General features: G+C 47.1%; 1 protein-coding gene across 4 annotated transcripts in view; it reads right to left on the bottom strand.

The window, feature by feature from the left end:
* The window catches only part of gas2l3 (growth arrest-specific 2 like 3), a 61,935-nt gene that overhangs the window by 39,589 nt on the left and 10,036 nt on the right, over positions 1–12,310 (bottom strand). The window contains exons 2-3 of one of the 4 annotated variants that reach the window (XM_072484837.1): positions 8,671–8,813; positions 4,296–4,351 (exon numbers count right to left, since the gene is read on the bottom strand). The exons of 1 other annotated variant lie outside the window; for it this stretch is intronic. In XM_072484837.1, the coding sequence (XP_072340938.1) occupies positions 4,296–4,319 (24 nt within the window). In that variant the 5' untranslated portion in view covers positions 4,320–4,351; positions 8,671–8,813. Of the gene's footprint in view, positions 1–4,295; positions 4,352–5,205; positions 5,330–8,670; positions 8,814–12,310 lie in introns of those variants that run through there. 2 more of the 4 variants (XM_072484838.1, XM_072484836.1) reach the window with 2 other exon arrangements.

Genomic DNA, 12,310 nt, shown 5'->3' with positions numbered 1-12,310 from the left:
TGGAATGCACGCTGTAGACGAAACACTTCCTTTCCAAGTAGAAAGCGACGCATCGGATGTCGCCCTTGCCGTCACCCTCAACCAGGCAGGCAGGCCCGTGGCATTCTTTTCCCGCACCCTCCATGCCTCCGAAATCTGGCACTCATCCGTCGAAAAGGAGGCCCAGGCTATCGTTGAGGCTGTGCGACATTGGAGGCATTACCTGGCCGGCAGGAGATTCGCTCTCCTCACTGACCAACGGTCGGTTGCCTTCATGTTCAACAACACACAGCGGGGCAGGATCAAAAATGACAATATCTTGCGGTGGAGAATCGAGCTCTCAAGCTAGAACTACGAGATTAAGTATCGCCCTGGCAAACTCAACGAGCCCCCAGACGCCCTATCCCGAGGTACATGTGCCAGCGCACAGGTAGACCGACTCCGAACCCTGCATGACAGCCTGTGTCACTCAGGGGTCACTCGGTTGTACCATTTCATTAAGGCACAAAATTTGCCCTACTCCGTCGAGGAAGTAAGGACATCACCAAGGACTGCCAGGTCTGTGCGGAGTGCAAACCGCACTTCTACCGGCCGGACCGCGCACACCTGGTGAAGGCCTCCCGCTCCTTTGAACGCCTCAACGTGGATTTCAAAGGGCCCCTCCCCTCCTCCGACCGACACACGTATTTCCTCAGTGTGATCGATGAATACTCCAGTTTTCCCTTCGCCATCCCATGCCCCGACATGACGTCTGCCACCATCATTAAAGCCCTTAATTCTATCTTCACTCTGTTCGGCTTCCCCGCCTACATCCACAGTGACAGGGGACCCTCATTCATGAGTGATGAGCTACGTTAGTTCCTGCTCAGCAGGGGTATCGCCTCCAGCAGAACGACGAGTTACAACCCCCGGGGAAACGGACAGGTAGAATGGACGGTATGGAGGGCCGTCCAGCTGGCCCTACGGTCCAGAAATCGCCCGGCCTCCCGCTGGCAAGAAGTCCTCCCTGATGCACTACATTCCATTCGCTCATTACTTTGCACTGCCACTAACAGTACACCGCATGAACGTCTTTTGCCATCCCCAGGCTGTCCACATCCGGGGTATCACTCCCAACTTGGCTCACAGCTCCGGGAACCGTGCTTCTCCGTAAACATGTGCGGCTCCACAAGGCGGACCCGTTGGTGGAAAGGGTGCACCTGCTCCACGCAAACCCACAGTATGCCTACGTGGCGTTCCCCGACGGCTGCCAGGATACCGTTCCCTCAGGGACCTGGCACCAGCAGGTTCCGCCCCCGTCGCCACCCTCCCCTCCCCCGCCCCCATTTACCCCCCCCCCCCCCCCAGGACTGTCCGTCCTCCCCCTGCCCACCCCCGTTGATGAAAAGGATTTTGGCACGCTCCTGGAGTCAACTTCGACCACGACAGCCCCAACATCGCCGGCCCCACTTCGTCGATCCCAGAGGACAATCAAGGCGCCGGACCGGCTGAACCTCTGACCAGCCGAACCTCTGACCGGCCCACCGGATGACCAGAGACATTTTTTTACTGTTCTGTAAATATTAAAGACTACGAATTGTATATAGTTATCCACCACCCCCGCCGGACTCCATTTTAACAGGGGGTGAATGTGGTAAACCACTGTGTTCTTATATTAAAGGTTGTACGGTAGAACCTGCACTACAAGTTCACCTGGGCCCCTGCATGCTAGCTCCACCCAGGAGCCGGGTTATAAATATGCGTGGCCTTCAGCTCGCAGCCATTTTGTCAGCTGCTGTAGGAGGCCACACATCAGATACTAATAAAGCCTCAGTTTGAATTCAACTTAGTCTCCAGCCAAATTGATCGTGCCTCAAGGTGGATTGGCCTTGCTAAAATTCCCCCTTTATTGGAAAAAAAAGGGGGCATGTGAGTTGCTACTAGGTCTGCCTGGCAATAACCTGGTGTGGTCTGCTTGCCGTGGGGACAGGGGCACCAAGCCTGCGACTGAACTCCGCTTGCTGCATTTAACACCTGAACATAAGGACAGAACAGTTGGCTTTGCCAGAGGTAGATTTAGACTTTCAGACATGGAGAGACAGAGAAAGACAAGAAAGCAGCAGAGGATCAAGGCGAAAGGATGCTCTCCTTAGCTGCCAGGCAGATTGCAATTAAGAGCATGTTCTCTGGTCAAAGAGACAGGACCCATGATAATTTAAGGACACCAGAAGTTTCACCCTGGAGAGGTCAAGAGGTGAAATCACTGGAATGGGTCTTGCTGTTGGAAGCCGATTTCCGTGTTCTCAGAAGACCAAGGCAAACCATGGGACGGGATTCTCTGATCCTGGAGCTAAGTGTTGACGCCATCGTAAACGCCAGCGCGTTTTACAACAGCGTCATCTGGCCCCTAGGGGCCAGCACGGCACTGGAGCGCCTCACGCAGCTCCAGCTGCCGATATGGGCGCCAGCACGACCGGCGCGAGTTCGCACATGCGCGCCACGGCTGGCGCGAGTTCGCACATGCGTGCCACGGCCGGCACGAGTTTGCGCATGCGCGTGGGTTGCCTTCTCTGCGCTGGCCCCCGGGCAACATGCAGAGCCCTACAGGGTCCCGGCGCGGAGGAACATAGGCCCCCCCCCCCCAACCCCCAGGATAAGCTCGCCCGCCGATTGGTAGGCCCCGATCGCAGGCCAGGCCACCGTGGAGATCCCCCCTGGAGTCGGATCCTTCTCCCCCACACCAGGACGACCTTCCCAGCACGAACGCGGAGGTCCCGCTGGGTAGGACCACACGCGAACGGTGCCGCCGGGACTCAGCGGGTATTTGGCCCGTCGAGCGCAGAGAATCGGCAGGGAAGGTGGGGGGGCCACATTGAGCGGCCCCCAACCGGCACCGTGCCGACGCTATTGCCGCCAATTCTCCGGTCGCCGGAGAATCGCCGGACCAGCGTCACGTGATTCACACCACCCCCACCCCCAATCCCTGGCGATTCTCCAACCCGGCGTGGGGTCGGAGAATCTCGCCCAATGTTTGGCTTGCGACTCAGTGAAACAGGGAGAAGCAAGCTTTTTGGAAGTTGTGTGCAACATGATTGGCGTGACACGGTGGCACAGCAGTTAGCACTGCTGCTTCACAGCGCCAGGGACCTGGGCTCAATTCCAACTTTGGGTGGCTGCCTGCGTGGAGTTTGTACTTTCTCCCCGTGTCTGCGTGGATTTCCTCCGGGTATTCCGGTTTCCTCCCACAGTTCAAAGATGTGCAGGTTAGGTGGATTGGCCTGCTAAATTGTCCCTTAGTGTCCAGGGATGTGTGGGTTCGGTTATGGGGATAGGGCTGCGTGGATGGAGAGTGAACATGGCTTGGTGCCGCCCCGATGGGCTGAATGGCCTCATTCTGCACTGTAGGGATTCTATGATGGTTCTTGTAAATACCACAATTCTATGGAGAGTAGGACGTAAGGTGTAAATGCAGCACATGGTTAAGGAACTTGTATGGAAAACCTGTTCTGTAGTTTAGAGCATTAGTTTCCTGCTGAGTAATAATGTATAAATAATTTTTTATTGTCACAAGTAGGCTTACATCAACACTGCAATGAAGTTACTGTGAAAAGCCCCTAGTCGCCACACTCCGGCACCTGTTCGGGTACATAGTGGGAGAATTCAGAATGTCCAAATTACCCAACAGCACATCTTTAGTCGTTGTTGATTGTAGCTTGTTTGTTACGGTCATAAAACTTGAAATTTTGTTGTGCGATTCCTTTGTCAGATTTCGGCAATTCAAGTTGTTTTTTGAAAAGTTATCAGAAACTGCAGGTATCGCAACAAATGCCGTGGAATCTTTAACTTCCACGTAAGGGGGGCAGACGGGGCCTCTGTTTAAACAGTTCATTTGAATGGAAATCAGATTAAATTTTAGTGCAGATTTTAGTGCCGTGGCTGACAGATAAAAATAATTAAAAAGGAGGATTAAAAACTTAGTTTCTCCAATAAAATGCTGATGTGCTTGTTTATTTCCAGAGGAGCCTATATATTTCCAGAAACTAAGAGTTAGGTTTCAGGTGTGACCCAGCCACCTGTTCAAATAAAGAGTATGCCATCAAAAATATCTTAGCCCATTTCTTTACAGATACTGACTGACCTGCTGCATGTTTCCAATATTGCCTCTTTTCCTTTGCTGTGCAAGATAGTTATTGGAAGGTGCACAGTCCATAAAGTACCCTTTACAAGCTTTCAGTTTGTCAAAACAAAAATTAATTGCTTCACTCAGAATATTCAGTAATTAGTATAATTAGTAAAACAAAGAACAGAATTCAATTCTACTGAAATTAAAGCTTTACCTGAAGACCTTTCTGCAAAGCCATTGTTTATCCTTCCGTGATTCCCAACTCTCTTCCTGAAATACAGGACACACCAATTAAACAAGTGCAAATATCCAGGAAGGACTACCGACAGAATCAACTTCTAAAATCCTATCCCTCTTTTAGGACAATCCTTTGAATCGATTTTAATTTCTGCACATTCCACGTGTATGTCCTGAATGCACATTAACAATTTAATTCTGATAATCTTTTCTCCGTTTGCAAATTGGTTAAAATTGCATGTTTTTTCTTTCTCCAAAATACACCCACCACAGATTTAAGATAATTGGCAAAAGAATCAAGAGGGGAGATGAGGGGAATTGTTTTTGTTACAAAAGCAGCACGTTACGATTGGAAATGTGCTGCCTGAAAGGGCAGTTGAATCAGATTCAATCGGAGTTTCGAAAAACAGAATGGGATAAATATTTGCAGGACAAAGATTTGCAGGCCTATTGGGAAAACCATGAGTGTGGGACTAATTGGACATTTCTTTCGAAAAGCTAGCACAGGGGCAAATGGGCCAAATGGCCTTCCCTGCACTGTGATTTTACCTTAACATCCCACAGTCAAATAGATTTCAATCCGCCTCACTGTAAAATGCTGAACTTTAAAGAATAAGTTGAATAAAACATGCAATATGCAGCTGTGTTAAGCTTTAGAGTTTTCACCCAAATGGGGTGTCCTGTTCAACTAGCATCATAGAATTTGCAGTGCAGAAGGAGGCTATTTGGCCCATCGAGTCTGCACCGGCTCTTGGAAAGAGCACCCTACCCAAACCCACACCTCCACCCTATCCCTGTAACTAATCACAATGGATGGATGGACACAGAAACAGAGTCGCACACAGGCAAAGACACACACATATCTATATAACAGCCATTGAACTTACCAACATATAGTTAGTTGCTTCAGATTTTGTAACTAGTTGCTAAACCAAACAAGCATCACCTGTACTGGCACACACTGGTGACAATCTTTCCAACCAGTCCACATTTAAAAACTCATGTGGTAATCTTGCTCCCAATATTTCTCTTATATTTGAATATGCAAAAACAAAAAGGCAAGAACATGAATGCCACTAGTCTTCTGGCTGGGAATGGAGGGAGGGGGCTGCTCTTTTGGAAAGAGTTAACGTGCTATGAACTGGAGTAAAGGGCTTGGCGTCAGACTGACCTGGGGGCTTTCCTTACTGGGCAGTTGACAGTGGAGTAAACCTCTCCTTCCTACTTCAACAAGCACAGAAGCACAGTGAACCCTTTGTGTCACACACTGGGGGAACGAATCCATGCAATCGCAGTTTGGTAGTATAATCATGGGGAAGTGAGACGGACAGCAGACAGCGCACTCGACCGGTCAAAAGTCTCACTAGAATTGAAGGGGTAGCCATTGCCAAGAATTAGACAAAGACATACTGATTGCTGAGAGCACACAATTCATATACTGATATAAAATGCCAAATTCAGACATCACAAACATGTTCAACATCTGCAGCAACAAGCAGCAATAAATGGCCATCAGAGGCAACAAAACAACATACAGGAAAAGTTTAAAACTGTTTCCACTGCTTCATTATAGTTCATTTCTTTTTTTTAATAAACATTTTAAAACATTTTAATAGCAACAGTAGCCAGAGTATTCCTCTGGCTTATTTCATTAATACAGAGTATGTTTCTCATTAATGTGCACTTTTTGTAGAAATACCATAGATATTGGCTTAGATTTTCTGAATGCAGCATCTCACAGGGCTCCCTTTCAGTTAGATTAATTTAATTAACATTTCTGTTGAAACGTCTATATGTTGTAACCTGTTTGAGTGTGAAGCGATGACAGTGCAGTGAGGGTTACAGGGCATCTGGGGACTCAGTAAACAATGGGATCAACAGTCAATCTTATTTTCCCCCTGGAGACGGGGGCAAGTATTTAAAAAATGGTAAAACGTTAAAAATCTTGAAAAACAATTTACTAGCTGCAGGAGTGAGACTCAACAGTTTCACTTGTTCCCTTTCCGGGCTGAGTGGCATTGCAGGAACAGGAAACTTTCCATTACATGGGTCCTTATGTGGGTAAATACCAGCCTTGACTTTCTGCAGCATGTTTAATGGGTGATTAATATACTGACGCAGCATTTTTATTAAATTGATTGACAGGGCAAGCTACTATTTTCGGAAGGCTAACAGCAGAATGACACAAATGATTCAGCAACTTACAGTAATTCATAATTTACAGGGCAATTCTTAGAATCATAGAATCCCTACAATGCAGAAGGAGGCATTCAGCTCATTGAGTCTGCACTGATCCTCTGAAAGAGACCACTACGTAGGTCCACTCCCCTTGTAAACCCACCTAACCTGCACGTTTTTGGACACTAAAAGGGCAATTTTAACATTCCCAACCCGCTTAGCATACACATCTTTGGACTGTGGGAAGAAACCAGAACACCCAGAGGAAGCCCACCCAGACACAGGGAGAATGTGCAAACTCCACAAATCATCCACGGCCACAATTGAACCCTGGTCCCTGGCACTATGAGGCAGCAGTGCTAACCACTGTGACAACCACAGTCACGCTGCCCCTCTCTGCAACTCCCACACATTCACACTGACCCTCTCTGCAACTCCCTCACACGGACCCTCTCTGCAACTCCCTCACACTGACCCTCTCTGCAACTCCCTCACACTGACCCTCTCTGCAACTCCCTCACACTGACCCTCTCTGCAACTCCCTCACACTGACCCTCTCTGTAACTCCCTCACACTGACCCTCTCTGTAACTGCCTTACATTCACACTGACCCTCTCTGTAACTCCCTCACATTCACAGACCCTCTCTGTAACTGCCTTACATTCACACTGACCCTCTCTGTAACTCCCTCACACTGACCCGCTCTGTAACTCCCTCACATTCACACTGACCCTCTCAGTAACTCCCTCACATTCACACTGACCCGCTCTGTAACTCCCTCACACTGACCCTCTCTGTAACTCCCTCACATTCACACTGACCCTCTCTGCAACCCCCTCACACTGACCCTCTCTGTAACTCCCTCACACTGACCCTCTCTGTAACTCCCTCACACGGACCCGCTCTGTAACTCCCTCACACGGACCCGCTCTGTAACTCCCTCACACGGACCCGCTCTGTAACTCCCTCCCTCACACGGACCCGCTCTGTAACTCCCTCACACGGACCCGCTCTGTAACTCCCTCACACGGACCCGCTCTGTAACTCCCTCACACGGACCCTCTCTGTAACTCCCTCACATTCACATTGACCCTCTCTGTAACTCCCTCACATTCACATTGACCCTCTCTGTAACTCCCTCACACTGACCCTCTCTGTAACTCCCTCACACGGACCCACTCTGTAACTCCCTCCCTCACATGGATCCACTCTGTAACTCCCTCACACGGACCCACTCTGTAACTCCCTCACATTCACACTGACCCTCTCTGTAACTCCCTCACATTTACATTGACCCTCTCTGTAACTCCCTCATATTCATACTGACCCTCTCTGTAACTCCCTCATATTCACACTGACCCGCTCTGTACCTCCCTCACACTGACCCGCTCTGTAACTCCCTCACATTCACATTGACCCGCTCTGTAACCCCCTCACATTCACATTGACCCTCTCTGTAACTCCCTCACATTCATACTGACCCTCTCTGTAACTCCCTCACATTCACACTGACCCTCTCTGTAACTCCCTCACATTCACACTGACCCTCTCTGTAACTCCCTCACATTCACACTGACCCTCTCGGTAACTCCCTCACACGTACCTTCGCTGTAACTCCCTCACACTGACCCTTTCTGTAACTCCCTCACACTGACCCTCTCTGTAACTCCCTCACATTCACACTGACCCTCTCTGCAACTCCCTCACACTGACCCTCTCTGTAACTCCCTCACACTGACCCTTTCTGTAACTCCCTCACACTGACCCTCTCTGTAACTCCCTCACACTGACACTGACCCTCTCTGTAACTCCCTCACATTCACACTGACCCTCTCTGTAACTCCCTCACATTCACACTGACCCTCTCTGTAACTCCCTCACATTCACATTGACCCTCTCTGCAACTCCCTCACACTGACCCTCTCTGTAACTCCCTCACACTGACCCTTTCTGTAACACCCTCACACTGACACTCTCTGTAACTCACTCACATTCACATTGACCCTCTCTGTAACTCCCTCACATTCACACTGGCCCTCTCTGTAACTCCCTCACATTCACAGTGACCTTCTGTAACTCTCTCGCAATTACTTCTCTTCTGGGCGATTTACCCATAATGATAGCGAGCGCCACTTAAGTCACCGTCATTTTCCCAGTAGATTCTGGGCTATTACCTTGTATTTATTTCCTTGCTGTTTATGAAAACTTGCTGTTTGCAAATTGTCTGCTGTGTTTCCTACATTGCAACTGTGACCACAGTTCAAGAAGTATTTCATTGACTGATGTGCTATGGGACATCCTGAGGTTGTAAAAAGCACTATTAAAACAAAAAGAAAGACTTGCATAGTTAAAGTACCCCACAGAGACTAGGCAGGATGAATGTGCTTTTGGCCAGTTTTCTGGTCTGGCATTTTAAAAAAAATGTTTTTAGACGCGAGATCCCGGTCATAACATTTGCTTTACATCTGCAAAATGACACCAATTCCCTTGTCACGAAGATTTAGGAGTGGGTTGAGGAATGGAGTGGATTGAAAAATGGCTAAAAATTTTAAAAAAACAGAAACTGAGTCAGTCTAAATAGTTGCTACTCAGAATGAGAAAACAAATTCTTACATTTATATAACACCCTTCATGACTTCAGGATGTTCCAAAGCATTGGTACAACCAAATAAGTTGTTTTGACGTGTTAGCCACAGCTGATGTTAATGTTGAGCAAGCCAGATATTAAATTGAAATCTACCTCGGCTGATCTGAATTGTAGAAACTAGGAGGGAAAGCTACTGAACACAAGAGCACAGAACGTCATTGATGACTTATAAAACCATGAAGAATTAAAATGTTTACTAAAACAAAAGATAAAATTTAAAAGACACAAGCTGAAAGATACAGAATTAGAAAGAAATTTTACAACATAACCCCCTAAATGTTTTATCAATGGTACACAATAACTAACCTTTTGGCAACAACCGCCCTTATAGATTCATAACCATAAAATCCAGGAAATATTACCCAAACCGAGAAATTGCTTTAAATTCAAACAGGACCATTATTTTTGACTTCTTGAAACAAATCCATGCTGATGTGGAGTTTCTGAAGGGAGATTCAAAGAAACCAGTTTCTCAGGACAAATATTCCCCATGCCCAACATAAAGTTGCTTTCTTCAATTAAGAGACTTTTTCACAGCTTTTCACCCCCCCCCCCGAACAGCAACTAACCACAGCTGAAAACCTGTTTTCTCCAAATACATTCCCATCCATTTAATCTTAGTTCTCCATAGTCTTCAAATATCCCTTGGAGGCCTCAGGTTCCCAAATATTGAAACCTTACATGTTCCTCTTTTATTTCTATTCAATGGTCAATATAATTTATAAACACCTTCCCATTTACTGGTGATTCTCCAGTAAAATACAAATTTTCATTGACGCTCCTGTGAAATGCCACAGATATTAATAAATTTCAAACTTATCCCCAAATGCAAATTTCAGATCTATGCTGTTTCCTTGCAAATTAAGACACACAAGACCACATTCCAAGACAAAAGTTTTTCATCCCTTCGATTCGACAGAAAATCTGACTCCAGCAACTCCATCTTTGATTAACCCTGGACACAGACCGACACAGATTACCTTTACCTACACAGAATATAATAAGTACATGTCACCTCAGAAGCGCAGCACTTGTTGTAATGGCATATGTGGCAGCCAAATTTGCACACTATAAACCCCCACAAACAGCAATGTGACAATGATCTGTTTCAGTAATATTGCTACAAAGAAGGGAGAAATATCCTGCTCATCTTCAAAATACACAACAGCTACTCGAGTACTTCAGGAATCAGCGTTGGGACCCCTATCACTCACCAGGTTTAGGGATTTGAGCACAATACTTAGGTCAACAGTCAAAATAATCTTCATGTTAGAATAAACAGTGTTTATTCTGAGCAATAACCTTCTTCGCAAACATTAATGACTGAGGAATGAGACATAAATAGTGCAACCAGCCTTATGAAAACCTGTGTAACTAAGTTGTATAACTGCAACAAGATCTGGACAATATCCAGGCTTGGGTTGACAAGTGGCAAGTAACAAAGGTGCCAGGCAATGATCACCTCCAACAAAAGAGATATAACCATTGCCCCTTGACATTCAACGGCACTACCATCATTGAATCCCCCACTATCAACATCCTTGGGGTTACCATTAACTCGAAAGCAAACCAGACTAGCCATATAAATACTGTGGCTACAAGGGCAGGTCAAAGGATAGGAATTCTGTGGCAAGTAATTCACCTCCTGAAATCCCAAAGCCTGTCCACCATCTGTAAGGCGCAATTCAGGAGTAATGGAACACTCTCCACTTGCTTGGATGAGTGCAGCTCCAACAAAACTCAAGATGTTTGACATCATCCAGGACAAAGCAGCCTGCTTGATTGTTACCGTTGCACAAACATTCAACCCCTCCATCATCAGCGAACCGTGGCAGCCGTGTGAACCATCTACACTGCAGGACGTTACCAAAAGGTACTTAGGCAGCACCTTCCAAACCAATGACTGATGCCATCCAGAAGGACAAACGCAGCAGATACCTAGGAACACTACCGCCTGGAGAGGTCCCTCCAAGCTACTCACAATCCTGACTTGGGAAAATATCACCGTTCCTTCACTGTCCCTGGGTCAAAATTCTGTAACTCCCCCCTGTCCCCTAACATAAAAGTAGGTGTACCTACACCTCAGGTACTGCAGCGATTCAAGATGGCAGCTCACCACCACTTTCTCTGGAGCAACTAGGGATGGACAATAAATGCTGACCGAGCCAGCGACACCTACATCCTGTAGAGAACAAGAAAAGTAGTAGTAATAATAATAATAATCTTTATTAGTGTCACAAGTATCATAGAATTTACAGAGCACAAGGAGGCCATTAGGCCAATGGATCTGCACTGGCCCTTGGAAAGAGCACCCTATTTAACCCTCAACCCTATCCCCATAACCCAATCCACCTAACCTGCACATGTTTGGACTCTGGGAGGAAACCGGAGCACCCGGAAGAAACCCACGCAGCCACGGGGAGAACCTGCAGACTTTGCACAGAATGTGACCCAAGCTGGGAATCGAACCTGGGACCCTGGAGCAGTGAAGCAACAATGCTAACCACTGTGCTACCATGCCGCTCGTTATGTAGGCTGATATTAACACTGCAATGAAATTACCGTGAAAATCCCCTAGTCGCCACACTCCGTCGTCTGTTCGGGTACACAGAGGGAGAATTCAGAATGTCCAAATTACATAACAGTACGTCTTTTGGGATTTGTGGGAGGAAACCAGAGCGCCCAGAGGAAACCCACGCAGACACAGGGAGAACGTGCAGACTCAGAAGACAGTGACCCAAGCCGGAATCGAATCTGGGACCCTGGCGCTGTGAAGCAACAGTGTTAACCACTGTGAAATCTCTCCATTATAGTGAATGCAGCATATCACTAAACATTACAGGTTATGGGAAGAACAAGGGAGTAAGACTGATTGGATGGCTTTAACAAGATGTTGACATAAGCAAATGGGCTGAATAGTCTCCTTTGATGTAGCATCACGTTGATCGAATAAGTATTCAGGGTCAAAGGCCTAGATCTATCTTCCTAACGGCACTATTGGTGTATCTATACCACACAGGCGACCGCTGTCCAAGGCGGTGGCCCATTATCACCTTGCCATGATGTCCATGCTGAGATGAGTTTATCTTTGGATTTCTGTCCAGTAGTATTGCGATAAGCCTGTAAGACTTTGCAATGTGCTAAATCAAGTCTTTAACTGTACACAA

Source organism: Scyliorhinus torazame, chromosome 19, assembly GCF_047496885.1.
Source record: "Scyliorhinus torazame isolate Kashiwa2021f chromosome 19, sScyTor2.1, whole genome shotgun sequence".
In the NCBI taxonomy this organism is placed as follows: Eukaryota; Metazoa; Chordata; class Chondrichthyes; order Carcharhiniformes; family Scyliorhinidae; genus Scyliorhinus; species Scyliorhinus torazame.
The sequence above is the reverse complement of the archived record's forward strand: the minus strand, read 5'-3'. Positions and strand labels throughout refer to the sequence as shown.